This window comes from Odocoileus virginianus, chromosome 20, assembly GCF_023699985.2.
Source record: "Odocoileus virginianus isolate 20LAN1187 ecotype Illinois chromosome 20, Ovbor_1.2, whole genome shotgun sequence".
Taxonomy (NCBI): Eukaryota; Metazoa; Chordata; class Mammalia; order Artiodactyla; family Cervidae; genus Odocoileus; species Odocoileus virginianus.
The window spans coordinates 11,172,639-11,200,621 of NC_069693.1; the positions used below are offsets into that span (position 1 = coordinate 11,172,639).

The 27,983-nt window shown below is 48.5% G+C and overlaps 2 protein-coding genes across 5 annotated transcripts in view; both read right to left on the reverse strand.

The window, feature by feature from the left end:
* HNRNPUL1 (heterogeneous nuclear ribonucleoprotein U like 1) overlaps positions 1 to 14,855 on the reverse strand; it is a 33,850-nt gene extending 18,995 nt beyond the window's left edge. Inside the window, exons 1-7 of one of the 3 annotated variants that reach the window (XM_070450820.1) lie at positions 14,776 to 14,855; positions 9,124 to 9,249; positions 6,996 to 7,149; positions 5,954 to 6,027; positions 4,042 to 4,181; positions 2,360 to 2,459; positions 486 to 598 (exon numbers count right to left, since the gene is read on the reverse strand). In XM_070450820.1, coding sequence (XP_070306921.1) covers positions 486 to 598; positions 2,360 to 2,459; positions 4,042 to 4,181; positions 5,954 to 6,027; positions 6,996 to 7,149; positions 9,124 to 9,244 — 702 coding nt within the window. In that variant the 5' untranslated portion in view covers positions 9,245 to 9,249; positions 14,776 to 14,855. Of the gene's footprint in view, positions 1 to 485; positions 599 to 2,359; positions 2,460 to 4,041; positions 4,182 to 5,953; positions 6,028 to 6,995; positions 7,150 to 9,123; positions 9,250 to 12,881; positions 13,329 to 14,775 lie in introns of those variants that run through there. The other 2 variants (XM_070450818.1, XM_070450819.1) reach the window with 2 other exon arrangements.
* Positions 14,856 to 15,762: 907 nt separating this feature from the next.
* The window catches only part of AXL (AXL receptor tyrosine kinase), a 34,696-nt gene continuing 22,475 nt past the window's right edge, over positions 15,763 to 27,983 (reverse strand). For both annotated transcript variants that reach the window (XM_070450822.1, XM_020900356.2), the window contains 8 exons: positions 27,873 to 27,968; positions 27,621 to 27,698; positions 25,682 to 25,774; positions 25,150 to 25,271; positions 24,107 to 24,216; positions 21,074 to 21,233; positions 20,412 to 20,548; positions 15,763 to 17,612 (listed from right to left, as the gene is read on the reverse strand). In XM_070450822.1, coding sequence (XP_070306923.1) covers positions 17,261 to 17,612; positions 20,412 to 20,548; positions 21,074 to 21,233; positions 24,107 to 24,216; positions 25,150 to 25,271; positions 25,682 to 25,774; positions 27,621 to 27,698; positions 27,873 to 27,968 — 1,148 coding nt within the window. In that variant the 3' untranslated portion in view covers positions 15,763 to 17,260. The remainder of the gene's footprint in view (positions 17,613 to 20,411; positions 20,549 to 21,073; positions 21,234 to 24,106; positions 24,217 to 25,149; positions 25,272 to 25,681; positions 25,775 to 27,620; positions 27,699 to 27,872; positions 27,969 to 27,983) is intronic.

Below are 27,983 nucleotides of genomic sequence, written 5' to 3' on the forward strand. Positions count from 1 at the left end.
CAAGGGTCTGATTCCTGGATCAGGAAGATCCCCTGGAGAAAGAAATGGCAACCCGCTCCAGTATTCTTGGGAGAAAATTCCATGGATAGAGGAGCCTGGCAGGCCACATTCCATGGGCCTGAAAAGATTCGGACACAATTGAGCACCTGTGCATGCAGACTATTCCACAGCAAAGGGAAGTAATTCCTTAGTTTGCTTAGGAAATGTCACTCTGGTATCTAGGAGTTGTACACGTCTGACATTCCCAAACATCTTCAGGATGCCATCTGAGGACTTTGCACAAAAGACCAGGGGGGAAGAATGGCAGAATTCTGCACAAAATGACCACAAACATTTCAGTGTGTCAAAGAGAAACAGAGGTATGGCGAGAGCGGCTGGACAAAAGCGCAGACAACGGACAGAGGTATTCTGAGAAAAACGTTGCAGGCTGACCTCACAGGACCAACATTTGGTTCTCTCAACTCCCACGGGCTGCCAGCACTCACCGCAAAGCAGCCAATTACATCATTCTCTGCAAACTTGTCTCCATAGTTTTCAAAGCGACTATTGGTGGACTTCTTCCCAGTGCCTCCATAGCCATAGGAGAAAGGCTCTTCACCTGAGGGAAGAAACAGGCAAAGTCAGGTTAAACCTGTGCTGGTCACAATGGCCTTTATGGCTGTTACATAGTTTTAAATTAAAACAAATAAAAGAAACATTTTCTTTGCCAGTTTTACTAATCAGGTGCTTTTGGGGGAGAAGGTAAGAAAGTTTCCATTGAAAGGAAGCCCTTCACCATGCAGAGTTTCTGAGGGTTTGATGGCTTTAGGTGTTAAGTCTGAGAGTTTAAGCTGACCTAAACTGCTTTGAACAGAAAGGGAGAACTGGGGAAAAAAGGGAGGAGGGAAGAGAGAAGCCAGGATGGAGGAAGGCTGTACACTAAGGCACATTTCTTCCCTGTGACATTCAACATTCAGTTAAGTCTCCTAACAGTGTCTGTTTTTGGTGTCAGTGAGATTTGGTCAGAAATCAGTAAAGAGGTTTTGCTTCTGCAGACCACGAGGTCTAACCCGTAAGAAAGGTACTGATTGCCTCAGGCTACACAACTGGGTTCTGAAGCAAGATGACTGAGACCCCAAGGGCCCTGGCTAACATCTGAGTTACAGAGATATTAGGCCAGAAACCTAAGTTCTGCCAGTAAAGCAGGCGCCAACAAGCATGAATTCCAGGCCCAGCTCTAGCCTGAATCAGCTGTGTAACCTGGACATCTGCTTGACTGTTCTGGGCTTTACATGTTTATCTGTATCAACTATTCTCCATTTACCTCTCAAAACTGAAACAAAGATAAAAGGAGATGACATGAATCTTAAACAAAACTACTAATACACATCAAAATGAAAACTACACTGCTTTTAACCTACCATTTCTACTTTTACAGCTCAGACTAATTACATACAAGGAGAGCTCAAGTGTTTTACTATAAAAATTTGTAATCAACATAAATCACCTACAAAACATTTATAAATAGGTAATACAATTATAAAATGAAAAGTTATGCAGTATTCAAAAAACCTATACTTATTTACAAAAATATAACCATCAATATTAAGTGGGAAAAAGCAGTCAGGCTACAAAAAAGTTCTATAACATATCCCATTTGAAATAAACAAAGGACAAAAGAACTGCCTGGAAGAATGCAGATGAAAATGTTAACACTGGTCATTATCTCACAGGTTTAGAGGAATTTTCATTTCCCCCTCTCTGTAATGGCCTGAATTTTCACAAGGAGCAGACGTTATTTTCAATCAGAATCTTTACACGATCAAGAAAGTCTCACCATGGGTCACTGAAATCAGTCACCTGGGGCCAGAAAGTCATTAGGACCTGGGGAATCTGTGAAAATTCAAAACCTCTCAAGACAGCCCCTTCCTGCCTCTCTCCACCAGCCAGCCCTGGCCCCACTGGTCTTTGCTTTCTCTTTTACTCTGGGTTACGCTCTGGACAGAAGATTCCAGACAGAACGCAATGAAAGCTGAGGACCTTATTACTTTCACAATGGTTTGAGAACAGGAGACAACTGGTCTTTTTTTTTGTTTGTTTTTTTAAAGGGAGCAGTTTTCTGAAGAGAACTTTGGACCCTGTTCTTAAAGATGAAGGATACATTTTTTGTAGAAAAGCTGTTGTAGGACTGTGGTCCTTCCAGTTGAACCCTGTAAGTCTGAAGCTAGGCAGCACCACAAACCTAATCCCTGTTGTCTATTCCACCCCAGGGTAGTTCTGATCTGGGTCCAATGCGGGAGACAGAAGCTGAGGATGCTTGAGAATCCAGGGATCAAGGCACCTGCTCTACTCTCTGGATTGCTTGGCTGACCTCTCTTACCTAGCTGAGTGCTGCAGGAGTCCAGGGACCAACCAATGCGGACCACATGTGGGTCGGGCTCTGTAGATGGAAGGTGCTTCACAGAGATTTCTTCATTGATCTGGGGACAGAGAAAAAGAAGGCTCAGAACTGATTCTCTGAGGCTGACAGTTTAGAAAGCAAAACAGGTGAGAAGTGCACAGATGTTAAAAAAACAGGAATGGCTTCTGTGGCTGGGGAAATGTATCTGAGCTGTGGGAAGGGCCAGCTATACTGAAACCAGGGCCTCCAGAAGGCTCAGGCGAGTTCAGGGCCACAGAGATGGGAATTCAAAAACTAGTTATTTTTTAGCTTTAATACTTGCTACAAGGCAAACAGGGACTCACAATATTTGGTGTGGAAATATAAATTGGTGTAATGTCTTTGGGGGGCAACTTAGCAGTCTTATTATTAACAGCAAATGCACATGCTCTAAAACCAAGCAATTCAACTTCCAGTCTATCCTAGAGATATATACACACAAAAATATGTAGTGTGGTGGTCTTTATGTTGAAAAGGAAGGAAGAAGAGAGGGGAAGAGGAAGAAAGAAAAAAACCATCTGTAAAGTACTAGTCACATGAAGGCACATCCACGCCACAGAATGATGCAGCACTTAAAAAGAATGAAGCAGGGCTAATACACTGGTACAAAAAACTGTTCAAGTTATAGTATTAAGTAAAAGGAGCAGAAAAAAAAAGGCACCTCCTGACTTAACTTTTAATTAGCAGTTAGATTATCTAATAACCAATACTTATTAATTTGAGACTTTTGGAAACTTACTCTAATAACTTTTGGACACACGTTTTTCACATTTTAACATCTCGAATCAGTATATATCTTACAATTGATGTCTGAAAGTACTATGTTAGGATAACTGGCAGTTTCTCTAGGCACACTAAACAATGCAACTTAGAATCAAGTATCTTAGTCAAAAACGAAAACCCTTGGTCTTGGTTTCCACCTCTTGAAAAGGGGGGACAAGAGTACATATTTTGTGATGAGACTGTGAGGATTAATGGAGATATCCATGGAAAGAACTTGGCACTCTACCTAGCACATGCAAAGTATTCTATAGATATTAGCTATCATAAATAAGTTTGGATATACAAAGTATACACAAGAAACTGTTAACACATAAGGTATCTCTAGAGGGTAGGATAGGGGCTGGGAGGATGTGAAGAAGGTTTTTACTCTTCTGTGCTATCTGACCTTTTACTGAACATGATCAGGTATTATTTTCATAAATACACTTTGACGCGGAACTGTAGAGAGATAATGGTAGAGGGTATCCGGATAGCAGAACCTTTCTTTGCCCCACTCTCGCCTTGCCTCCCTTTAACTGGCCAGGGCCAATTCTTTCCAGCTCACCATTCTTCCAAACAACTCCTTTCCCCAGCTCTACAAACATGTCACCCTCAAATGGCTGGCTATACAGCACCTAGGTCAAACCCCGTCAAGGAAAAAATCCGCTTAATGAAGCAACGTATGGTCACCTTGCTTTCCCCATGTAATATTTAGCAATGACACAGTTCTCCTGAGTTCATTTTACTTTTTCTTTGGCCTGAACATAAAATTCATGTTTAATCAAATCTTTTTTGCAATCATGGCTCTGACCAAGGATGGACCTGCTTTCTGTCCCCATCCCTCTGTTGTTCCCACTCACCTTCATCTCAAAGCACACACGGCCCCTTCTGACCCCATAGCTGGCACGGGCTCCTGACCACAGGTATGCAAAACCTTCAATCGTGAGCGGGTAGCCACTACTCCGGTCTCGGGCCACCTTGAAATGGAGGTCGCAGTTATCTGTGGAGGAAAAAGCCTGTAGTTGGCTGATGTTTTAATGGTCCCCAGAGGGACAGGCAGAGGTAAGTTTCCAAAGAGTGTTAACCAAGTACACAAGCTGACATGCTGTGGGGACACATTCCTGAGAAACCAGCCACACCACCTCGCCATTCTCTCTTTTGGGACAAACGCCCTGCAATACTGCAAACTGGACTGCACAGGATGAAAGCTGCCACTCCACATAGGAACTAGGGTTCTTCACCTGGCTGGGGTCCAAGGATGGCTGCCAAGGGGGCTCCCGCAAATAATACACACATGCCTCTAATGGGGCTAGTGGTAAAGAACCCGCGTGCCAGTGCAGGAGACATAAGAGCGGTGGGTTCAATCTCCGGGTCTGAAAGATCCCTTGGAGGAGGGCATGGCAATCCACTCCAGTATTTCAGTTTGGAGAATCCCATGGACAGAGGAGCCTACAGTCCATAGGGCTACAGTCCATAGGGTCACGAAGAGTCGGACACAACTGAAGTGACTTAGCACGTACCCTTGTTAGGGAGAGGGTCAATATCCTTTCAAGTGATTCTAGAATTTAAGGTTACTCTCAAGTGATTTTAGAATTTAGCAAAGATTAACTCCCAACACCATAAAGGTCAACCATCTGCCATGCTAACTCTTATCAGTGTGAGATATCAGTCAGACTCCTGCTGCCAGGAGCTGCACAAACAGCTGACCCTGATCCACAGCCACCACCCAGGACCACTGTCAGGAGCACCACAGGCTCCCAGCTCCTCACTCGGGCCTAGGATTCTGTGGCTCAGACTCTCTCCACTCTTCCGGGAGCCATTTACGTCTCCAGGAAAGTCTTTCCTGCCTGTCTCATCCAGTAGGCTCTCTCCTTTCTCTAAAGGCTGAGTACCATGGTCTGTATATTTGGCATTTAATCAGATGCTGTTTCATGAACCACTGCCACCCAATACTTAAAATTTTAATGCTCACTTTTACTCTGAATCCTTAGAATCCTGTGGTAAAAGGGACTGTATACGAGATGTCTTTACCTCTTTTAAAGCATGTAGCCATTGGTTTATCAACGTGAGCTATGTAAGTAAGTACACGAATGAACAGCTATTAACTTTCTGCTCAGTTGAAAAGTGCAGTCCTCAGACCTAACTGGGCTTCTGGGTGTGTTCAAAAATTCAGATTCACAGGCTCTACCACTTAAGAGTTTACCTGAGGAGGGACAGGACCTCTACATTTGTTCCCCTAAGTATTTAGATGCACGGTCAAGGGGGAAGTCACTTATCTAGAGAAAACAAAACTGAACTGGGGGACAGAGAGGGCAGGGCAGGCCAGGTTAACGTCTGAGGAGACGAGGCAGCATTGGTTTCACCAGGAACGTGAGCAGTTGATGGAAACTGGGGAAATGGCTGTCAAAGAGTTAAGTTTCTCCAGCAGCACTCAGGTTCCTTTCTTGATTAGATGGCAACTTTACAGGGTGTTCAGGGTTTTCCAATTTGCTCTCCGATGAATGTCACTGCAAGTCCCTTGAGGTGTAAGAGCAGGGTTCTTCCTCTCTGAAGAGAAGCTTAGAGAAGCAGAATGACTTGACCAGAATCTCACAGATAGAGCTGAAGTAAATCTTCTGTCTCCAAACCAACACCCTGACTCCAGGGATCTGCTATTTCTCACATCTGAACTAACACTGCTCTGGACGGTGCCAGGTGGGGATTTTGTGAAGGCAAAGGCAGTTTCCTTACACTGACTGAAGACAGTACTAAATAGGCACTCCAAGGACTCACATGTGTCAATGGCCACAAGCGTGTCGTCAAAGTCATCTTCATCCTCTTCAGCCGGAGGCTGAGGAGATCGCCCCCTGTGTCATAAACAGGTATCAGTCACAGGAGAACAGACGGACAAGGAAAGAAGGGACCTCAAGGTTCTGTTGGAATTTACAAGTGGCCTCCAAGCTGCTTCCTGGATTTCAAGTTCTTCCCAAAGAGGTTAGCAAAAGAACTGTGGAACTCTACATCCTTGCAATGAGAGCAATGACTAACTACCAGGGCAGGGTCAGGGACTGGAGAGTGTGTGCTCTGCTAAAGAGGGCCATGAGAATCATTAAAAGAACTTTTAAAAAAAATACGACTCTCACCCTCAGATTCTGATCCACCCCTCTACACGCTGAACACTGCCTTCACACTGAACTTTGCTACTGATGGGAGGTTATAGTAGCCCAAAGGGTACTGGGCCAGGAAGGGCAATCTGTAAGAATTTGGATAAACCTGTTATTATAATCTGTCCATATTCCAGGCTTCCCAAAACTCCACATCTGAAAGGATTTGAAATGACCCATTTTTTGTCTTCTCTTTTAAAAGTGTCCTAAATCATGAACAAAATTTTATTCCGACCAAAATACTAAAAGGGACTATGTGAAAATACTGGCTGTTTCCAACATATGGGAATAAGAGAAAGGGGTAGAAGTGTGGAGTCTAATGCATAGGGTCCTTCCTGGGACAGTCTGGATGACCTCAGTCTACCATATGCTCAGGTCAAGTCATACGCAGGGCAGTGGGGCAAAACACTAAAAAGGCAGGCTGGCATCTCACATGTGAATGGCAAGGTGTTTGAACTTCATTCTTTAAATAACGGGAAGGGAGAAGCTGAGGGAAAGATCTGAACTTTAGCGAACCTGAATCTGCAGTGGGTGCAGGAAGAACTGGGGGAAGAGAGAGGGCAGCAAGACCTCAGCTCTGCCCTCTCGGCTAGTAAACAGACCCAGTGGGCACTGAGCTACAGACAATGAGACCTACTGGAAAAAGGAGGACCACCGCCTCACAGACCCACCTCCTATCCTCTCGGTGCTCAAAGTACCCTCGTCCCCGGTTTTCTTCGTAAGGCCTCTTGCGACTCTGGAACTGCTGTCTGTCTGGTTTGTGTTGAGATGCTTCGGGTGGGAGGAAGCTGGTGGGTGCTTCTTGCTTCATCTCTGTCTTCACTTCTACAGTCAGGACAAATCCAGATGGTTAAGACAAGTTATCACTTTTCTGGTCCCCTCTACTTCCGGAGATACTGGCAGGATCCTGACTATGGTGGTGAAGGTCTGGGCCCAGGCTCTTGCTAGGTTCAGTGGAAGCCTGCAGAGGGAGCCTAAAAGGCTGTACTGGAGGACAGGGCTAGAATAAAGAGAGGCTGGGGATGGCCATCCAGGCCCAGCAGCACCAGCAGTTGATAGGGTGAGAAACGTCAGTCAGATAATTCTCAGGCTTCATGGAGAGGAGAGGGGACTTCAGCACTAAACAAGGAGAAGCTCTCTAAGGGCCTAATCAAAGGCGAATGACTGCCTGGGCTTCCTTGCCAAAGGCAAGGTAAAGCTGGGAAAGTTGGGAGCTACCATCGAGACTACCAAGTAGGAGGGAGCCCTAAAAGACTTCTACCGTTTCACAATTCTGCATTCTATAATTTCTTCTCCCAAAGAATCTCTTCACTTCAATTCTTACAGAGCTTCTTCAGTCTAGCAATGGAGGGGAAAGTCAGTTCAGCAGTGCTGTGGTCCCCCACCTAACTCCATAGGCTTTAACCACTATTACAAAGCCCAGAAGTGCTCCAGAAGGGAGGGGGTCTGTGTATAAGCCAGCCCATAGGTGGGATGGCCTCATTAAATCACACCACAAATAGGAAGTCAGGATGAGATAACACGCTGTGGACCACAGGAATGTCCCATGCTCAGACAGATTCCAAGAACCCGTGCCTACCAAGAGAAAACTGTGGATTCAGACTCACCTCATCTATGGATGCTGTGGATCACTCACATCACATCTACACACTTCAGCATTCAACTCAACACCACCTTGGAGCACTCCCTGGCTCTGGCACACAGACAAAATCTCTCAGAGAAGGCTCCTCATTCGCTAGGGCAGAGATGGTGCTCACCCACACGTACAGAGCTTCCTTGGTTCCCATCACACTGGGCTCATGGGAGGCCCTGATAAATGTCTGCACAGAAAACAGTCTCCTTGGGCCAAATGATACCACAAGTCTCACAGAGCCTGACACAAATCTACAGTTTAGAATGCAGTGTAACCTACATTCATTAAAATCCTGAGCCACTCACAAGAAATGTCTGGGGATTTTACTTTGTGGGTGAACCAGAATGGAATCAGACAGAACCAACGGGACTGACTACAACAAGGCACTGGGACCACAGCACAGAGAAAGGAGCACAAGACTGGGAGTCAGTCCTGGCTCTGCCACTACTCAATAGTAGGACCCCACTTCCCAAATACTAGGTAAGGAGTGCTGCTTATCAACCAAGAGCAGTGGTCCAGAAGCCAATTAAATCTCCTGGATCCAACCCTAGCCCACCTCCTCCCCCACCTGTAAAATGGGGAGAAATCTACATTATAATTGTGCTTTCCAAGCTTGTACCATAGAAAACTTTGCTCTACAAAGACACATTTACATATTTGGGAAACGCTGGGTTTAAACAATGTGACACAGAGTTTTTCCCAATCCAGGACTTCTTAGCATCTTTAATGAGAACAGTGACTCTCACAGAGGTGTCAAGGTATATGCCGCATTTTTCAGATGCATTTGGCCAAGGAACTCTTCTCTGAGAAGTCCTTAGCAATATCTCCTGGAACAATACTAGACTAGATTTCGAAGGTCCTTTCTAGCTTCAACACTCTAAGATTCTAAGTAGGACTCAGATATTGGCCTCTAGGTCTAAGCTCTCCAAGATGTTGGTACTAACATCTGATAACAGATACCTTGAAGACTCCCCTATCATACTTGGGAGTGAGAGAGACTAACTTCTTCCCTTCAAAGAGACCTTGCCAGAGTGACCAAGCCCAAAGTATTGCCTAAAAGGAAGATACAAAGTTTCTCGGAAGAAAGGTAGTAGGTAGAAGGTAAAGGCCACCCACACACAGATTACATTTCCTTCAAAAGAGATGTATCACATGTGCTTTCCTACCTGGGCGATAGGCCTGCTGCTGCTGGTCCATTTCCAGTGGTCTCCTCTCGTAGCCTGACTCGTTCTCTTGCTTGATGACCTGCGTCTCATAGAATTGGTTCTGCATGGTAATATTGTCCATGACATCTTAAAACAAAAAATGGCCAGTTAGAAGGGTATTTGTTGGGACTAGAGGTAGCTTTTTAAAACAAAATGATGCCATCCCCACTGTGGACAATCAGTCTTCCAGAGGCCAAAAGATGTGAAAACACCTTCTGATGGAAACCCACCTGGGCAGTCAGGGGCCCCAGCTGCCTGAGGACGGGCCCTCCTGCCCCTCAAAAGTTAAGAGATCTATCTGTGACTAGGTTCTACAGAATCCTAACATATAAAACCAAATGAAGCAGAAATGCTCTGGCTGGAGCAAGGAGATGGGAAAGTCGGAGAAGGGGTCCAGCTTGACCTCCCCTCTAAGTCCCCACTGGGGTGGCGGGCAACTCCATGAACACAGCTTAAAAATTACCAGCCCAGCTGTTCTCTGACATGGTATAAAGCTTAGGGAGTTGCCTTTAAGGTACAACCTTAAAAACTGTTCAGAGCACAAACCAGTCCTCTATCCAACCAATTCACTATTCCTACCTGCAGAGCCAAGTCTCTTTATGAATCTCTTCTACCCTGCAATAGCTGTAAAGATAAGGGGTAACCATCTCAGTTGAAGGGGAAATGGGGGAGGAAGGAAAAGGAACTGTTAAGAAAACAGGAGTCATGATAAGAGTGGCCTTCAAACTCATTAGGGATAAGCCCTAAAACATTTGGAGTTAGGCAGGAAGTGTTTCAGGAAGGTGTTTTTGTGGATCCAGGAGGAACTCAACTGAAGGGTGGCAAGAATAACAACATCAAGGAATTTCCTGTGGTTAGGATTTAGTGCTTTCACTGCTGGGGCCAGGGTTTAATCCCTGGTTGAGGAACTAAGATTCCGCAAGTTGTGCAGTGAGGCCAAAAAAGGGAAAAAAAAAAAAAAAATCAACTATTCATGGAGTAGAGTACATACTACACACCACATGCTAGGATACAACTAAGAACAAATTTCAGCTTAGTGAGACAGACACACATTAAACAAAACTGAAAGCACAAAAATTGTATTGTATTAAGGGCTATGAAGAAGTACCAGGGGCTGAGATCAGGGACCCAGAAAGTAACAGATAAGCTTGGACTCAAAGGATACATAAGTGGTGATAACCCAGTGATGAGAATGGAGAAAACATTCCTGGGGGTGGGGTGACACATGTGAAAGCTCACAGATGGGACTAAAATCTGAAACTCCTTCAAGGAGAACCCTGTAGCCAAACCCAGAGAGAACTTTGGAAACCTAGGTTGAGTAGCAAGCAGGTTCTCCACCCCAGGGGCAGGCTCTGCAAGGTGCCTCCAGGGCCCTACTAGTGACTGTGCCAGGACCAGTGAGGCGGAACCATGGGGAAGGAGAGACTATTCTGCTGCTTGCCAACTGATTGGATCCTTTCTCAGAGGACACATGTATCTGGGCACAAACCAGGTGCGGCCCAAAGGGAGGAAAGTCATACAGATCACGTGGTTCGCTACAGGTCTGTTTACCAGGGCTGAAGGAAGGGTTGGAGAGGGGCATAAAAGGGGCTCAAAGGATTTTGCTGTAATGGATAGGAGAGAAAGGAAGAATAACTCCTTAATTAGAATACAGGGGGCCCTTTCATACCATTGCGTTTTTTCCAGGCCCTAAGCACAGTGCTGTTCTTGCCACAAAAGCCTCATATCTTTCTTTCCGAGAATCTCTCCTGCGCTCACAGAGGAAGCCTCGCCCAGAGAAGCTTATGATTCTGGGGCCCTTCTCTGTTCTCTAAAACATTTACCTCCTAATAACAGGCAGGCCCAGTGCTAAGCCCCTTACACAGGTAATCTCATTCATCCCCAAGCAGGGAGGGGGGCACTATTATTATATCCCAATTTTACACACAAGGAAGCCAGAGCTCAGAGGTGAAGTGACTTGCCCAACACAAAAATCTGAGTCTAGAGTCTCTGCCGTAAAGCACATCACTTTTCTTTGGAGACATTTCTAGCCATCGGCATTCCTTCCAGGGTCCTGCCTGCCCTAGGCAGGTACACTGAGCTACTCCTCCTTCCTTGACAGGTCTCTGCAATGGGAAGTACTCCTCCCAGCATCTGAGTCCTAGACAACCACCCTCCACCCCCAATCTACCTTCAGATTGCCCTGCTCTACGCTAACACAGAAATACCCTGTGCCAACCCCAAATCTACTCTCTTCCCTGATTCTCTTGCTCCCCTCATTTGATCCTCTTGCTCTCATTTCTTTAGTCCCACAGCGCAGGGTACCCTCTTTTTCAGGTAAATGAAACAAACTCTGGATGCCAGAGTCCTTTCTACTTACTCTTCATCTTTTCCAATTACCATGTCCTGTCCTGCTAGAAAGCCACCTGTTTTTAACTTGATTTACTTCCTCCCATACCGGGGTCTCTTCCCTTCAGAAAGTCACAGATCTACTTCATCTCCTCTCCTTCAGAGTGTCTGATGCAGAGGTTCTCAACTACCCCTTGAGGCCTCTCCAATCCCTAGGCACACACACAAAAAACCCTGCTTCTGGGGACCAAGGAGCCCTCTCACAGAGATGCTCAGCCCCAGAAACACTCCCGCCCCTTCACCCTGAGGCCCCCTGCCAAGTCAACAAGTTTTCTTTCACCCTCCACATCATACACACTCTTCCCTTCCCTATATGTGACACACCAGCTACACACTCTTCTTGTGCAAGGATCCTCTACCCCCCAGATAATCCCTTAACTTCAAACTCCACAGACTTGTTATCTACCCCACCCACTCCCAGCTACCTAGCTCTCCAAACACCCTGTATTGTTAATCTAAGACCATTCAGCAGGAGCCACTGCGTTATCTGTCCCCAGTGCCTCCCTAGCTCCAGACCTCCAGGTACTTCACCCAGTGAAGTATCCTCTCCCCCACCAGCTTCTGAACATCGATGTTCCCATATACCTTCTCTAAAAGTCAGCCAAAAGGGCCCCAGATGGCCAGCATCAATCGCCGAGGTTGCCCGTGCCTCAAGGCTGGCCTTTCAGCCCTGGATCTGAGACCCCCCCGCCCCTGGCCGTCCTCAGACTGATAGGTGTACCCCATGGTACACATAGTAGTCTCTCGCATCCCCTAAAAGCTCCCCAGTCAACCACTAGAACGCACAGTCCGTCAGACCCTCCCCTGGCTAGACACCGGAACTCCATCTTACCAACCCATCCCAGTAATAAACACGAGAATTCCCCGGTACCCCATCCAGCAGCAAACTCCAGGATCCTCCATCCTCAAAACGCTCCCAGCCCTGAAAACACGGCTCCCAAGCCTACCCAGCTCCAAATCTTAAGATCACCATCTTTAAGATCTCAGTCTCCTAAAAGAGATCCCTTGTTCTTCCGACTGTCTTCGGTTCCAAAAACCACGGCTTCCGGTTTTTGAGCCGTAGGCTCGGGAATCCTGTACACCCCCACCCCGAACCTTCCTCATCTCCAAAACCGAAAGCCCCCACTCCAGTATCTTCCCTGCGCCGAATGCCAGGATCCACCCTACGGTCGTCCCGCGGGCCTCGTCCCCCGATCCTTTTCAGCGGCGGGGAGCGGTATCCCCCGATCCTCAGACCTTCTCCCCGACCTCAGGCGCCGGACTCCCGCGTCCCACAGCCCTTCCTCGGCCCGGAGCCCGGGCTCCCCGGCCCCCGCCCCGCGCACTCTCACAATGTCCGTCCGGCCCCGAGTAGCCGCCGGGCTCCGGGTGCGGCTGCAGCCCGGGCGGCGGTGGCTGCGCGGTCCCCTCCAGCTCGGAGCCCCCCTCGGTCTCGACCTCCTCGTTGTTGTGCCCGGGTCGCCCCGGTTCGTCGTCGGCCTCGAGCTCCCGCTCGTCGTCGGGCTCCTCGGCCTCCAGCGCAGCCTGCAGCCGCTCAGCAAGCTCGGCCTTGAGGCCGCGAGTGTCCAGGCCGCGGCGCTGCAGCTCCTCGCGAAGTTCGTTCACCTTCAGACGGCGCACATCCATGGCCCGGGCCCCCGGGGCGGCCCCCGAGCCCGGCCCGGCCTCCCAGGGCTCTGTCCCCCTTAAACCTTTCCTGTCAGCAGGCGAAGGGGGAAAGGGGGGGGCCCCCCACTCCAATGGCGGCGGCGGCTCAAAATGGCCGCCGCCGCCACCTCCCCCCTCCTCCGTGGCCAGGCGCGATGCAACACGGTTGCCAATTGGCCACCTCATAGGGGCAACGGGCGCGGGCCAAGGGCTCAACCAATCAGAGAGAGTCTTTCAAAAGAACGGCAATGAAAGGGCTTAGGAGCTGCCGGGGAGGAAGCGTTGGCCTACGTCGATGCCGGGGCCGAAACGGGAGGGCGGGAAAAGGAGGGAGGAGGAGCGCGCGGTGATTGGGTAGTGCCCGCGCGCCCGCTGCCGTAGGGTCAAATGAGGGAAAGAGAGTAAAGATTTGGACCAATCAGTGATGGGGTCTCAGAATGAGCGCCGCACGGCCTTCCCTGCGCGGTCCTTTCATCAAACTAGTGTCTCTGTAACACATATCTTGATTGGTCTAAATCTCCCGCCCCAGAGGCGTCCAAGCGGGTAAAACCACCAGAACCAATCAAATGGAGAGTCGGCAGACCTCCCCCCTCCTCCTCTCACGATTGCCTTTAAGAAACCGGAAAGAGATGAATTCACTAAAGACCTGCCCCTTGCCGTTAGGGCGGTTTCAAAACAATCTGTCCACCAATCTCAGTTACTGACTTATCTCACTAAAGCTAGTAGAGTTGCATGGTTTTAGGAAAACCTAAACAGATTGGCCATTCTGGTTACGGACGGCCTTACAAATTTCGCTGTAGAGGAAGTATATGAAATCGAGATTAAGTAGATAAATTATTCTTAATCTGGAAGAAACTCAGTTGTCTGTAAGAAAAGCAACCCTTTGACTTCAGAGTCCTGAAGGTTTGAAAATAAACGCTAGGCTAACAGCGGGAGAAAAGTTATAACGGAATCGCACCCTCTCCCCTTTGATAGTACATTTCATCGAGCGCCTCCTTCCACGATCGTAGCTGAGCTTCCGTCTTTATGGTTGGTATGTTAAGTGAATGGGAGCTCTGCACGCAATCATAGAGCCTTTCCCTCCGGAAAGACCTCAGGTTCAGAGGTCTCTACCACAAATCCTTAATTACTGTTCAATAGATCCGCCTGTTTGGCGTCAATATGATAAGCTCAAACACACAGGTCCGTAGTTAAGGCTCTGTTAAACGCCACAGTTTCACAATATCTAACCCTGTCGCCTCTTAACTCAAAAGACACAAAACTTCTGGAAGGTACACTATCGAGATACGCAATGCAAATGCCCGCTGCCCACGGAGCCATACCTAAACCCCACAAAATCCATACACAACCTCTACTTAGACAAAGGCGCACACACAACATAGATAAACAAATGGCGTGTGTAGGATCAGATCCATCCATTCAGGGGATAGTACACCAAACTGCGATGTAGATGTGCCCATTAAGGTTGGCACAAGCAGGCAGCATCAAACGATATAGACACAGGACAGTTACACTACAAGCTTACACCACGGCAACCTACACACACAGCACCCACTCAGAAGCGGGACAGACACTCACGTGGGCCAGTAGGTTCCAGTCCAGACACCCCGCCCCTCGCCCACGTCCGACTTCCTCTCTCCTCCCAGCTTCCCACAATGATTTGTTCTAAAAAAGTTTGTGGCCCGGATTGAACTGTTTTTCATTCTCAGGACCCACCACTGGGGGGCGTCCGGGCGCTGCCAAGGGTTCCTCCGACTGCTGCTAGACACACCCAGGAACTTTTGCCTCTGATTCGTGCAAAACACAGTGGGCTTGTCTTGGCAGGAGTCCCTTTGTGGGCCCGTGGTTACCGGCGGTAGTCCGTGCCTGTGTTTCTATGTGACTCTGAACGTTTGGCTCTGTGTGTCTGTGTGTGCTCAGTCATGTCCGACTTTTTGCCACCCCGTGGACTGTAGCCTCCCATGCTCCCTCTGTCCATGGAATTCTTCAGGCAAGGATACTAGACTGGGTTGCATTTCCTTATCCAAGAGATCTTTCCGACCCAGGGATTGAACTCGCATCTTTCGCTCCTGCTGCATTGGCAGGCGATTCTTTACCACTGTGCCACCTGGGAAGCCCCCTAAGTACTCTATATGTCTGAGTATTTGTGTCTGTATCTGTGTTACTCTAGTTACTCAAGTTTCTTATTCTTGGTTGACCGCCTGCCGGTGCATATTTGTAAACATGTTTATGTAATTTTGTGTTTCTCTGTCTGAATTTGTGTCTCTCTATTTGTGACCAAGAGTGCTTGAGTTTGTCCTTTAATTGATGAGTCTGTTACTTTGGGAAATAGGGAGGATCTCTGTGTGACCCTGTGAGTATCTATGTGCTTATTCCTCACTAGGGGTTTTGTCAAGTCTGGCAAGTCCAATTTTCTTTGTTTGCCTGTCCTTTTGTCTTTGTATCTGTTCACACCTACCCTCTTTAGTGAGGGGGGGATCTCCAAGACCCCACCAAACCCTCCTTTTTACAGAAGCTGAGTTCCCTGGGAAAAGGGCCATGAGTGGAGACAAGAGGAGACAGAAGCATGGTTACAAAGTTTTATGTGATCTGAGCCCCGCTGAAGGTGCCAGAGTACACACTCTGTTCAGGGGGCATAAAGGACTGGCTCAGGGGGGCAATATGGCCCCCGAAGGAGGGATATTGTCCTCTGGGGAAAGGAGGTGTCCTTAATGCATTGCACAGGTTTGAGGGGGCACACCCCCACATGAAAGGAAGAGGAAGCAGAGGTGGCTAAGAAGGGAAGGGTCACACAGGATAAAACTATAAGGTTAGAACCTCAGAATTTTACTTGGGAATTCTAGATGTTTAGAATCTTATAACATGTGAATCTTGGAACCCAGAATCATAAGACTTAGAACCATGAATTCCTAGACCCTTAACTAAAATCCTAGAAAGAGAAGATGCAGCATAGAACTTAAAGGTGTCCAAAATTAAAAATGATTAGAACTTTGGCATCCAGTTTGTCACCACTAACTGTGGAGTATCTACACCACAGATGCTGAGGATCCAGAATCTTGGACCAATAGGATCTAGAGTGCCTTGGAACACAGAACAGAACAACATTAGAATCTTAGAGTTTAATAATCTAGAATCTTGAAGCATGTGATCTGGAATCTTAGACACAGAGAATCTAGGTTCTTAGACTAAGCCTTGGAAATCACATCTTAGAACATTAGACCTTAGAACCTCCATCTTTAGACTATTAGAACTCTTGAATTGCAGATGCTAGCATTTTAGATCTTTAGGATCCACAGTCTTATAACAAGGGTTTCGAGGATCATAAAGCCTTAGACTCTGCCATTGACCATCATTAGAATCTTAGAACTTGAGAAGATCACATCTTGAAGCCTTATGATCTGGAGTCTTAAAACCAGAAAAGTTATACTCTAAGAGGCTCAGAACTTCAAATTTTAAAACATAAGACCTTAGAACCTCCATGTCTAGAACTGTAGGATTTTTAGAATTGTAGGATCTAGTATCTTACACCCTCAGGACTCAGAACCCTAGAAAAATAAAATCTAAAATCACAGAGTCTCAGATTCTAGAAATAGAATCTTAGAGCTTTGTAACCTAAAATTTCATGGGCTTTATGAACAATCTTAGAACCAGAGAAGTCTAAAGCCAAAGCATCTCAGAGCCTTAGAATGTAGGCCTTAGAACTTCTGTGTTTAGAACCTTAGCATTTTAGAATTAGAGACTGGAATGCCAAGTCTTTAGAATGAAAAACTCAGCTCTGAAACTTAGAACCTCTGAATCTAGACTCTTTAAACCTTAGAATCTAGAATCTTGGAATGTTAGACCTGGGAGGGCCCTCAGGGATTTCAGTCCAGTCCCTTTCTTTTACACATGGGGACACCAAGGTGTGGAAAAGGGAGAGAATCCGTCTGGAATGGAAGTGGAACAGGTAGGAAGAGAGGGCTATGGTTGGGGGTAAGGTCTGGAGTGGGAAAGTAGGGGACGGGTCCCCCAGTGGCAGTGCCTAGCTTGGGTCCTGAGAGGAAGTCCCAGGTGGAGGGTGGTCTCAGGCGCCATCCTCTTGCCCCGGGGGTGCTGGGGAGCTCCTTTCAGCAGGCAAGGTGGGGCCGGGGGCTGTAGAAGGGCAGAGGACATAGCGGCCGGCAGGATGGACTTCGGCGGCGGTGAGGCAGCTGCAGGAATCCTTGGGGTCAGACTGAGTTGGGGGGTCCGCTCCTCCAGCAGCTCCAAGTGGTTCAGAATGACCCCCACCCTCATCCATGTTGACGTAGAGGATTTCGTCCGGCTCCTGGGCAGGGGGCAGGGCCTTCAGCGTATTCTCCAGGTCTTCCCGCAGCTCTGCAAAACTTGGCCGGTCCCGGGGATTTAGCTCCCAGCACCGGGACATCAGGGCATACCTAGGGCAGCAGAATGAGGAGTGGGACACTGAGCAGGCTCAGAAAGGGAGCCTCCTAGGAGCTTGGGGGCATTTTAGGACACTCGGGACTGAGGGCATTTCATGGGAGTGGAGGGGACTGTAGCTGTTTTGAGGGGGCCACCTATGGGGATGTGGGAATTCGCAAGAGTTTCTAAGGGGAGTCCTGGAACAGACACTCAGGAGCTGGAAGATGTCTTGGGAAGTCTTTCTAGGTGTGGGGTGATGTTCTAGTGAGGTTTTGCTAAAGCAAAGCTTCCCAATACGGCTTCTCAGGACAGACTCTACCATCAAAGCTTTGCAAGCTGTGTTGGTTTAAAATATGAACTCAGGACTTCCCTGGTGATCCAGTGGTTAAGAATCAGCCTGCCAATGGAGGAGACACAAGTTCTAACTCTAGCCCAGGAAGATCCCACATGCCGCGGGGCAACGAAGCCCACATGCTACAACCACTGAAGCCCCCATGACCTGGAGCCCGTGCTATGCAGCTGCAACTAGAGAAGAGACCCTGTTCTCTGCAACTAGAGGAAGCCCTCGCACAGCAGTGGAGACCCAGTGCAGCCAAATATATAAATAATAAATATATATACGTATTCAAATTCTTTGACATTCCTCCCTTCAAAAGATAGAGCACTGCATTCTGACTTGGTACCAATGATAGTGTGTGGAGACTACTTTTTTTTTTGCCATACCACATGACATAGGAAACTTCCCTGATCAGGAATTGAACACATGCCTCCTGGAAGTGCAGTCTTAACTCCTGGGCTGTTAGGGAAGTTCCATGGTGTCTGTGACTTCTGAGACTAGGTTGAAAAGGTATTGTGGATTTCTCCTTGTTCTTTGTCTTGGGACGCTCATCTGGGGGAAGCCAGCCACCATGTCATGAGGAAGCTCAAGCAGCACTGTGGAGGGTTTCACATGGCAAGGAACTGAGGCCTCCTGCCACAGCATGTGAGTGAACCAGCTTCCAGTCTCAACTTCCAGATGACTGCAGCCCCCCTGATATCTTGACTGTAACCTCACTGAAACCCTGATTCAGAATCAGCCTGCCACACTGTTCCCAGACCCCTAACATTCAGAAACCATGTGAAGTAATAAAAGGCTTGTTGTTCTAAGTTACTGGATTTTGGTGATATAGATAACTAAAACACCAGCTATGCAGCCTTTGGCAAATGACCTTCCCTTGATGTGGGTCTCTGTTACATCATTTACACAGGGGAATACTAATGGTGCCTTGAGTGCCTGCATGCTCAGTTGTTCAGTCGTGTCTGACTCTTCAACTTGATGCACTGTGGCTGGCCAGGTTCCTCTGTCCATGGAATTTTCCAGGCAAGAATACTGGAGTGGATTGCTATTTCCTTCTCCAGGGGATCTTCCCGACCCAAGGATCGAACTTGTGTCTCCTGCACTGGCAGGTGTATTCTTTACCACTGTGCTAATTGGGAAGCCCTACTAATGGTGGCTGCTGCTGCTAAGTCACGTCAGTCGTGTCTGACTCTGTGTGACCCCATAGACGGCAGCCCACCAGGCTCCCGTCTCTGGGATTCTCCAGGCAAGAATACTGGAGTGGCATGTCATTTCCTTCTCCAATGCATGAAAGTGAAAAGTGGAAGTGAAGTCGCTCAGTCGTGTCCGACTCTTCGCGACCCCATGGACTGTAGCCTACTAGGCTCCTCCGTCCATGGGATTTCCCAGGCAAGAGTACTGGAGTGGGTTGTCATTGCCTTCTCCACTAATGGTGGCAACCCACCTCAAATGGCAGTAGTAAGGACCAAATGACTTAATTTCATGCAAAGCACCTGAAACCATGCCTTCTAGTAAGTTCTATGGAAATTTTCACCCTTTTTACTCCCCTCAGCTCTTGAAACACCCAAGGAGGACCTGGGGAGTCTGAAGCCCCAGGTTGTCCCCTCCTGACCCAAGCAACATCTTCTCTTTATCCCCCAAGTTCTCTTCTCTATGTATTTCATGGAATGGCAAAGTGTGATAACCACCACTCTAAAGGATTCTGAGAACATCTCAGGGGAGCCCTGAGAGTTTGCAGAAGTTCATTATAAGGGTTTGGCAGAGGGTTCTGGGTGTTGAAGAGCACGTGGGGGAAGCATGGGTGCTCAGGAGTCTGGAAGGGATTAGAATTCTTTGGGAATGGGCACTACAGCCCACAGATACGTGGTGGGAGACTGATCCAGCCTGAATTTGGCACAGAGAAAAGGAAGAAAGGGCACCTTTTGTTGATTCACACCTCTCGGGCTTCTCATGTGGCATGAGTGGTAAAGACCCTGCCTGCCAATGCAGGATATAGTAAGAGATGCGGGTTTGATCCCTGGGTGGGTTAGAAAGATCCCCTGGAGGAGGACATGGCAACCCACTCATGCCTGGAGAATCCCATGGACAGAGGAGCCTGGCAGGCTACAGTCCATGGCGTTGCCAAGAATCGGACACGACTGACCCTTAGCACACGTGACTTAGTACACCTCTCAAGCTAATAGTGGTTCTGAGGAGCATGGGTGAGGGGCAGATAGGTTCCCCAACAGTCTGAGGGATTCTGTGCAGGTTTTTCTTTTTTTGGGTCATGTCACGTGGCACGTGGGATCCTAGTTCCCAGACCATGGATCGAATCTGCGCCCCTGCAGTGGAAGTTTGGAGTCCCAACCACTGGACCACCAGGGAAATCCCTGTGCAGGTTTTAGAGGGTCTTGGATATGTCAGGGCCATGTGGGGTGCTCAGAGTTTGGGGATGGAATCCCAGGAGGTAGGGGAGTGGAGTCCTGAGGGTCCTCACAGTCCGTCCAGACAGTCCACGGGCTGCTTCAGGCGGTTTCCCTGGCGCAGGTAGTCATAAATCTCGCTGTTTTCCACTCCCGGATATGGGGTTTGGCCTCGAGTGGCAATCTCCCACATCGTCACCCCAAAGGACCACTGTTGGGGGACAGAAGGGAGAAAATTAGAGGGTCTCTCCTGCACAAAGACGGCCTCACCCAACACACAGATACACCCACACTTACATGTACACGGATGTCTTTGTGGGTGCATCAGAGCTAGTCACAGAAACACTCTGGTATAGGTACACACTTAGGGAGACAATCTGTGTGCACACCTAGACCTGCTCACCCAGACCTGCTCACCCGTGCACACACTTACACACTCCATGGACACGTGGTCTAGGGTCACCCTCCGCACCCTAGCTATAGACATGTATACACTTACTAGTGCCTCTCTCAACCTAGGCTGTCTGCATAATCCATGTGGCAACCTGTCACCATGCACACATAGCCCCGTGCACACCCCCCCAGCATGTCTACACCACCGTTCACAGACGCCCACCACACACGGTCCATGTGGACAAGCCCCTGCTCAGGGAAGCCCTCATGTCCCCGGGAGCCTGGGTCTGGTGTGAGATGATCAGGCCACGCCCTCCCCCTACTCCTGCCGGGGTGCACGTACCACATCGCTCTTGCTGGTATAGACGCGGTCCGCCAGGCTCTCAATGGCAATCCACTTGACCGGCATCTTGGCGATGCGTCCCTGACGGTAGTAGTCCCCGTTGTAGATCTTCTTGGAGAGCCCAAAGTCAGCCACACACACCGACATGTTCTCGTTCAGCCTGCCCAGATGGGGGGGAGAGGAATGGGGTCACGGCATTGCCCCCTCCACCAGGAAGCCTGTCCTAACTCTCAGACCTGTCTCTGTCTCCTGTCCTGGCTGTCCTGCCTGGGGGTGGGGATCGGTCAGCCCCCAAACCTGGGAGGGAACTATGTTACTTCTTATACCCTTTGTGAAAGGTGGGTCTGAAAAGGGCTGCTAGGGGACCTTCCCAGCTCTGGCTTTTTGCCAGATTCTAAGGTCCTTCACAGGCTCCTTGGGTTGGATTCTCTGATATTTAAAAAAAATTTTTTTAATAGTTATTTGACTGCACTGGGCCTTAGTTGCTGCACTCAAGATCTTCACTGTGGCATGTGGGATCTAGTTCCCTGACCAGAGATCAAACCCAGCACCCCTGTGTTGGGAGAATGGAGTCTTAGCTACTGCACCACCAGGGGAGTCTGTTTTAAAAATTTTTTTTGAAGTATACTATATAAATACAAAAACATGCACAAATCTTAAGTGGAGAGCTCACTGGATTTTCACAAACACACCTATGTAACTAGAACCCAGATTAAGAAAGAGAATATCGTGGGGCAGCTGTGCAATGGAATACCATACAGCAAAGAACAAGAACTACAGATACATACAAGAACATGGACTGATCTCAAAAACTTCACGCTAAGCAAGAGATGCCAGACACAGAGGAGTCAAAATTGCAATTCCATTTACATGAAATTTAAGAACAAGTGACAGAAGTACAGAATAGTTGTTACCCCTTGAGGGCAGTCGCTGGGAAGGGCAGGAGAGAGCCTGCGAAGGGCCAAGAAATGTTCTTTATCTTGATTTAGTGGTGGTTGTTTCCATGGGTCTGTGTGAATGCTCACTCAGTTGTGTCCAGCTCTTTGCAACCCCATGAACTGTAGCTCACCAGGCTCCTCTGTCCATGGGATTTCCCAGGCAAGAATCCTGGGTTGCTATTTCCTCTTCCAGGGGATCTTCCCAACCCGGGGATCGAACCTGAGTCTCCTGAATTGGCAGGTAGATTCTTTACCACTGGGTCACCTGGGAAGCCCTTCCATGTGTCTATAAATATGTAAACATTCATTGAACTGCACGCATAAAATGTGTATATTTTAGTGTATGTAGCATAAACATCCATTTTTTTTAACGAGAAAGAAAGATTACCAGACCTTCCTTCCTAGGGTATAATTACCCCTCATAGGGTGACTGAGATCTTCACTTCTAACAGCGTGGATTACTTGTGTTTGTTTTTGCACTTTATATAAATAAAATTTGAATATGGATTGGATAGGAGACTGTGTTACGGAATTATTGTTAATCTTCTTAGGTCTGAAAACAGAATTGTGATTGTTTAGGCTTAAGTCCTTATTCCAAGAGACACCTCTTGAAGATTTAGGGGTGGAATGTCACCATCTTGGCAACTTACTTTCAAGTGGTTGAGGGGAGAGAGAGACAGAGAAGAGAGGAGAAATGTGGCAAAATCCCAACAAGGAGGAGATATGGGTGTTCACAGCAAATGTTTTCAACTTTTCTGTAGATTTGGAATTTTTTCAAAATAAAAATTGGGAGTGGGGTGTTCCCTGGTCCAGCTGTTAACACTCTGCACTTCTGCTTCAGGGGGCACTGGTGCAACCCCTGGTTGGGGAACCAATATCCTGCATGCTGTGTAGTGGGGCAGAAAAAAAAAGATAATTATACTGTTTTGCTGAAAGAAGCTGGATAATACCTAAATAAATTGGAAAGCTATGCTATAATCACGGATGAGAAGACAAAGGCAAGTCTCCTCAAATTGACATGTGCATTCCATGGAAGGTAATCAAAATCATTTGGGCACGTTTGCACGTCTTATTGAAGATTCTCTGATTCTCCAACTTCTTTTTAAATTTTTTTAAACATACTTATTCTTTCACAGTGCTGGGTCTCAGTTGTGGCATGCAGGATCTTTTAGTTGGGGCATGTGAACTCTTAGTGGGTCAAGCCCAGGCCCCCTGCATTGGGAGTGTGAAATCCTAGCCACTGGACCACCAGAGAAGTCCTCTCTAGCTCCAATTTCTGAGTCCAACATTGTAATGACATTGTAATGAGACTAATATTCTAAGCTTATGTGTCACACACACACACACACACACACACAGCCCTTAAGACAGGTTCTGGGCTATTTTTTGCTTGTCCCTCGGAAAGGAACTCAGCCCTGAATATTCATTGGGAGGACTGATGCTAAAGCTGAAACTCCAATACTTCAGTCACTTGCTGCGAAGAGCTGACTCATTGGAAAAGACTCTGATACTGGGAAAGATTGAAAGCAAGAGGAGAAGGAGGTGACAGAGGATGAGATGGTTGGGTGGTATCACCGACTCAAAGGTCATGAGTTCGAACAAACTCTGGGAGATAGTGAAGGACAGGGAAGCCTGGTGTGCTGCAGTCCACGGGGTTTCAAAGAGTGGGATACGACTGAGTGAACGACTAAGCAGCAACAACTTAGCAGGGGGTGTGGTCTCTTTATCCAGTGTGGCCACTGCCCAAGTGTAGCCCCAGGCAAGACACTCAGCTTGGAGGGGGATAATGATGAAGCTTAAATGTCACCACCCTCTTGGGTTTCCTCTGCCCTTTTGCTCACATCCTGCTACTCACTGAGCCTGCCCCCTCTCCTTTTCTCTGCACATTAGTTCAGGGTCCACGTCCTCCAGAAAGCTGGCCCCAACCTCCCTGCTCTGCTCTCTCTCTTCCACTCCTGAGCTCTGACTTACCTGAAGGGTGTGTGTGTGTGTGTGTGTGTGTGTGTGTGGAGCACCTTCTTCCATCCTGGGAAGGCGAGTGGGGGTGGGGGTGGGTCCCTGAAGAAGAGGGATTCCTGGAAGGCTGGGCACTCACATGCAATTCCTGGCAGCCAGGTCCCGGTGTATGAATCTCTTGGTACTCAGATACTCCATGCCACTGGCAATATCTGCCATGAACTTCACCAGCATCTGGGTGGGCAGGAACTGGGGGTAGGCAGGACACGACGGGGTAGGGGTCAGCGGAGTCCCAGAAATCCATCCCTCCTCTCTTCTAGCTCTGCCCTGTGATGCTTTCCCATACCTTTGAGACTTAAACCCCACCCACCCCTTTCCCAATCAGCCCTTGGTCATCCCCTCCTACTTTCCTCTCCTGTCTTGATCTCCCATTGTTCTTGCTTTTGACATACGGTCCGGCAGGGAACCCCCTTTCTGGCTTGTTCCCACATCTGAGCCTTTGTACATTCTGTGCCCTCTGCCGGGACCACTTCCTCCCAGATCACCCACTTCCTACCAGTTAAGCTCCTCCTTCGATCTCCTCCGTAAGACCTTCCCTGTTCACTCAAACAAACTGCCTGGCCTCCCTGTCACTCATCCTGCACTATTTCCTTCCTGTCACTTAAAAATTATCGTGCTTATTCATTTGTTAACTTGTTTATTGCCTGGTCCCCCCACCTCTGGCAGACAGTTCCTCCATGAAAACAACCTCTTGGTCTCCATCACCTTCCTAGTGTCTGAGCAGCGCTAGGTACCTAATGCATGCGTGTGTACTTAGTCACTCAGTCATGTCTGACTCTTTGCAACCCCACAGACTATAGCCCACCAGGCTCCTCTGTCCATAGATTTCACAGGCAAGAATACTGGAGTGGGTTGCCATTTTCTTCTCCAGAGGATCTTTCCAACCCAGGGATGGAACCCACATCTGCACTAGCAGGCAGATTCTTTACCACTGAACCACCTGGGAAGCCCTTCCATGGGTCTATACACAAGAAAACATTCACTGAACTGCATGCAAAAGATGTGCATATTTTAGTGTACGTAGAATAGACATCAATTTTTTTCAAATAAGAAAGAAAGATTACCGGGTACCTAGTAGGTGCTCAGTTAACACTTGTGGTCCAGATAATAAAATGCCCTCACCACTGGCTGGTCCCCGAGCCGGGAATAGAGAAGGAAACTGTGTAGGTCTCCGTGTTTCATGAAAGGTAAGATGACCACGGGTGCTGGGAAGCCCTCTCGTTCAGAACCCTGGAAACAGACACCTGAGTCCCGCCCCCCACCCAGGTAGCCTTGTCACTGGAGGTGGGCAGAAGGGGACGCCACCCCTACTCCCACCTCTTTCTCCCACTCCCTCTCAGATCTGGCCTCCAAACTGTTGGGGAGCAGGGGCGGTGGTGACAGGGACCAAGCGTCAGAGAAGCCATGTCTAGCACTGGTTCCCAGGGATGTTTCTCCAGCCCTCCTGGGGACCTCAGCTATTTCTGGGAAAGGTCAGAGGTCACATTCCGAGCTGAGGGAGAGAGGAAGGGGGGAGCCTGCTCACTCTGGCTGGGGGGGGGGGGGGTGCGAAGGAAGCCTGGAGGTTTGATCTTCCCAGTGCCTGAGGGAGGGTTCTTCCCTCTGGCGCAGCCTCCATGGGCCTGTCAGCCCCCTAAACCTGCCCCTCCCTCACCAATGAGCCTCATGACGTTGGGGTGGTCGAATTCCTTCATGCAGACGGCTTCACTCAGGAAATCTTCCAGCTCTGACCTTGTGCAGATGGCAACTGGGAGGAGAGAGGAAGGTGGAGGAGGCGGAGGGAGGGGAGGGAGGACGCTTTCCCTCCTCCTCCTTATTACCATCATCATCTTCTCCTTCATCAAACATGTAAGTACCAGGGGCTGCACTCAGCGTTTGACATATATTAACCCATTTAACCCTCTGAGGAGCTTTTATTTCCCCATTTTAAGAATGGAGAAGGGGGCTACAGAGGATGAAATGGTTGGATGGCATCACTGACTCGATGGATATGAGTCTGAGCAAACTCAGAGAGATAATGAAGGACAGGGAAGCCTGGTATGCTGCAGTTGACGAGGTCACAAAGAGTCTGACATGATTTAGCGACTGAACAACAAGGATGGAGACACAAGGCACAGAATGTTTAAGAAACGAGCCACAGCTTGCAAGAGGAACAGGCAGAGTTCAAACCCAGGCAGTTTGGCTCAGGGGTCCATGTGTGGGCTCCGTGCTAGGCTGCTTCCCAGCACACTCCCAGCAGCCCTAGGATGCAAACGATTGATTGTCCCTGTTTTACAACTCAGGACACTGGCTCAGAGAGGCAAAGTGACTCGCCCAGCATCACACAGCTGGGATTCAAACCCAGATCAGGAGCATAACGCAGTATTCAGAAGGCAGTCAATAATGAATGAATGAATGAGTGATGACTCCATAATGTAAGTTTTTTAGCCCTTGTGATTCTGAAACAATCATTCCTCCCTTACGTCCAGCATGACCCTTCTAAGCTTCATCCCTGTGTGGAAAAGACTTTAGCCTGGCCTTTCTGCGCTGTGTGAGCCTGGACTGGACTGGCTCACCCTCTCTGTTGATGTAGATAACATGGTTTTAGTCCACATTAACTGTGTGTACTATGTGCCAAGCCCAGCATTAAGTGCTTTGACATGTAATACCCTAGGAGGTAGGAACACTATGATACTTTGTTCCGGGTGAGGAATGGTAGGCTCAGAGAGTGTTAGTCACTTACCTGAGATCATAGTGAAAGTGTTAGTCGCTCAGTCATGTCCGACTCTTTGCGACCCCGTGGACTGTAGTCCACCAGGCTCCTCTGTCCATGGGATTCTTCAGGCAAGAATACTGGAGTGGGTTGCCATTCCCTGCTCCAGGGGATCTTCCCAACCCAAGGATTGAACCCAGGTCTCCTGCACTGCAGGCGGATTCTTTATCATCTGAGCCACCAGGAAAGCATACAGCTAGTAAATGATGATGCCAGGTGTGCCTCATTCTGGACCATCTCATGCTCTGCTATGTATCACATGGGACTGGCACTTGAAAACTACATTTCCCAGGCTCCCTTTCCTGCTGTTTCCTGTTGGAATCTGCTAATGGGAAGCACTGATGGGAGACTGGAAGGTAGGCGAGAGGAGGAGAGAAATCAGGGCATTTCACCCTCTCTCTGCTTCCAGTATTGCCTTGGTGGTGGCTGCGTCTCCTTTGTGTTTCAAGCTCCCACAAGATAGCCCCTAACTCTGTGATGCTTAAATCCCATCAGGGGGCCCTGGCTGTGGGCCCCGGTAACTCCACGTCCTCTCTCTGCCCCTTCAGGCCTGGGCGTGGAAGTGACAGGCTTGCTGCTGCTAATCTCTAGGTTGTCTTAACTGCACCCTGCTGTTCGTTCAGTTTTCCCTGCACCTTTGTAGTAATCTCCCCAAACTGAGTTCCTACTGTTGAAGGACCTGGCAGGGACTTAACTTCTTGTCTGGAAACACTGAAGTTCTAGGGTTGGGCTAAATCGCTGTCACCGTTCCTGTTCTTCTGCCTCCTTAGGGGCACAGGGGAGGGGCCAGAGGTTAAGGGATGGGGAGCCCACATGTGTGCACATGTATGTGCATACTCACTCTTCATTGTCTTCACAGCCACCTTGAGGACGGAGTCATCCTGGTTGAGCTGGCCTTCCATCACAGCTCCAAACTCTCCTGTGGGGGACCAGAGAGAGACTTTGACATGCATGGGGGGAGTACTCCCCATTGACTTCAGGGGGGCCCCTGTAGGAACTGCATTTCCTGTGGTTGGGCAGGGGTGGGGAGATGAAGGACTGCATAGTTCAGGGAGATACGTGTGTGTGTGTGTGAGATGGGGGGGGCACTCACCCTCTCCCAGGGTCTTCCCCAGAGCCACCTTATGGCGGTCCACCATCACATCCCGCAGTTTCTCCTTCAGTTCTTCACTGATGCCCAGGCTGTTCACTGCATGGGGGGTGG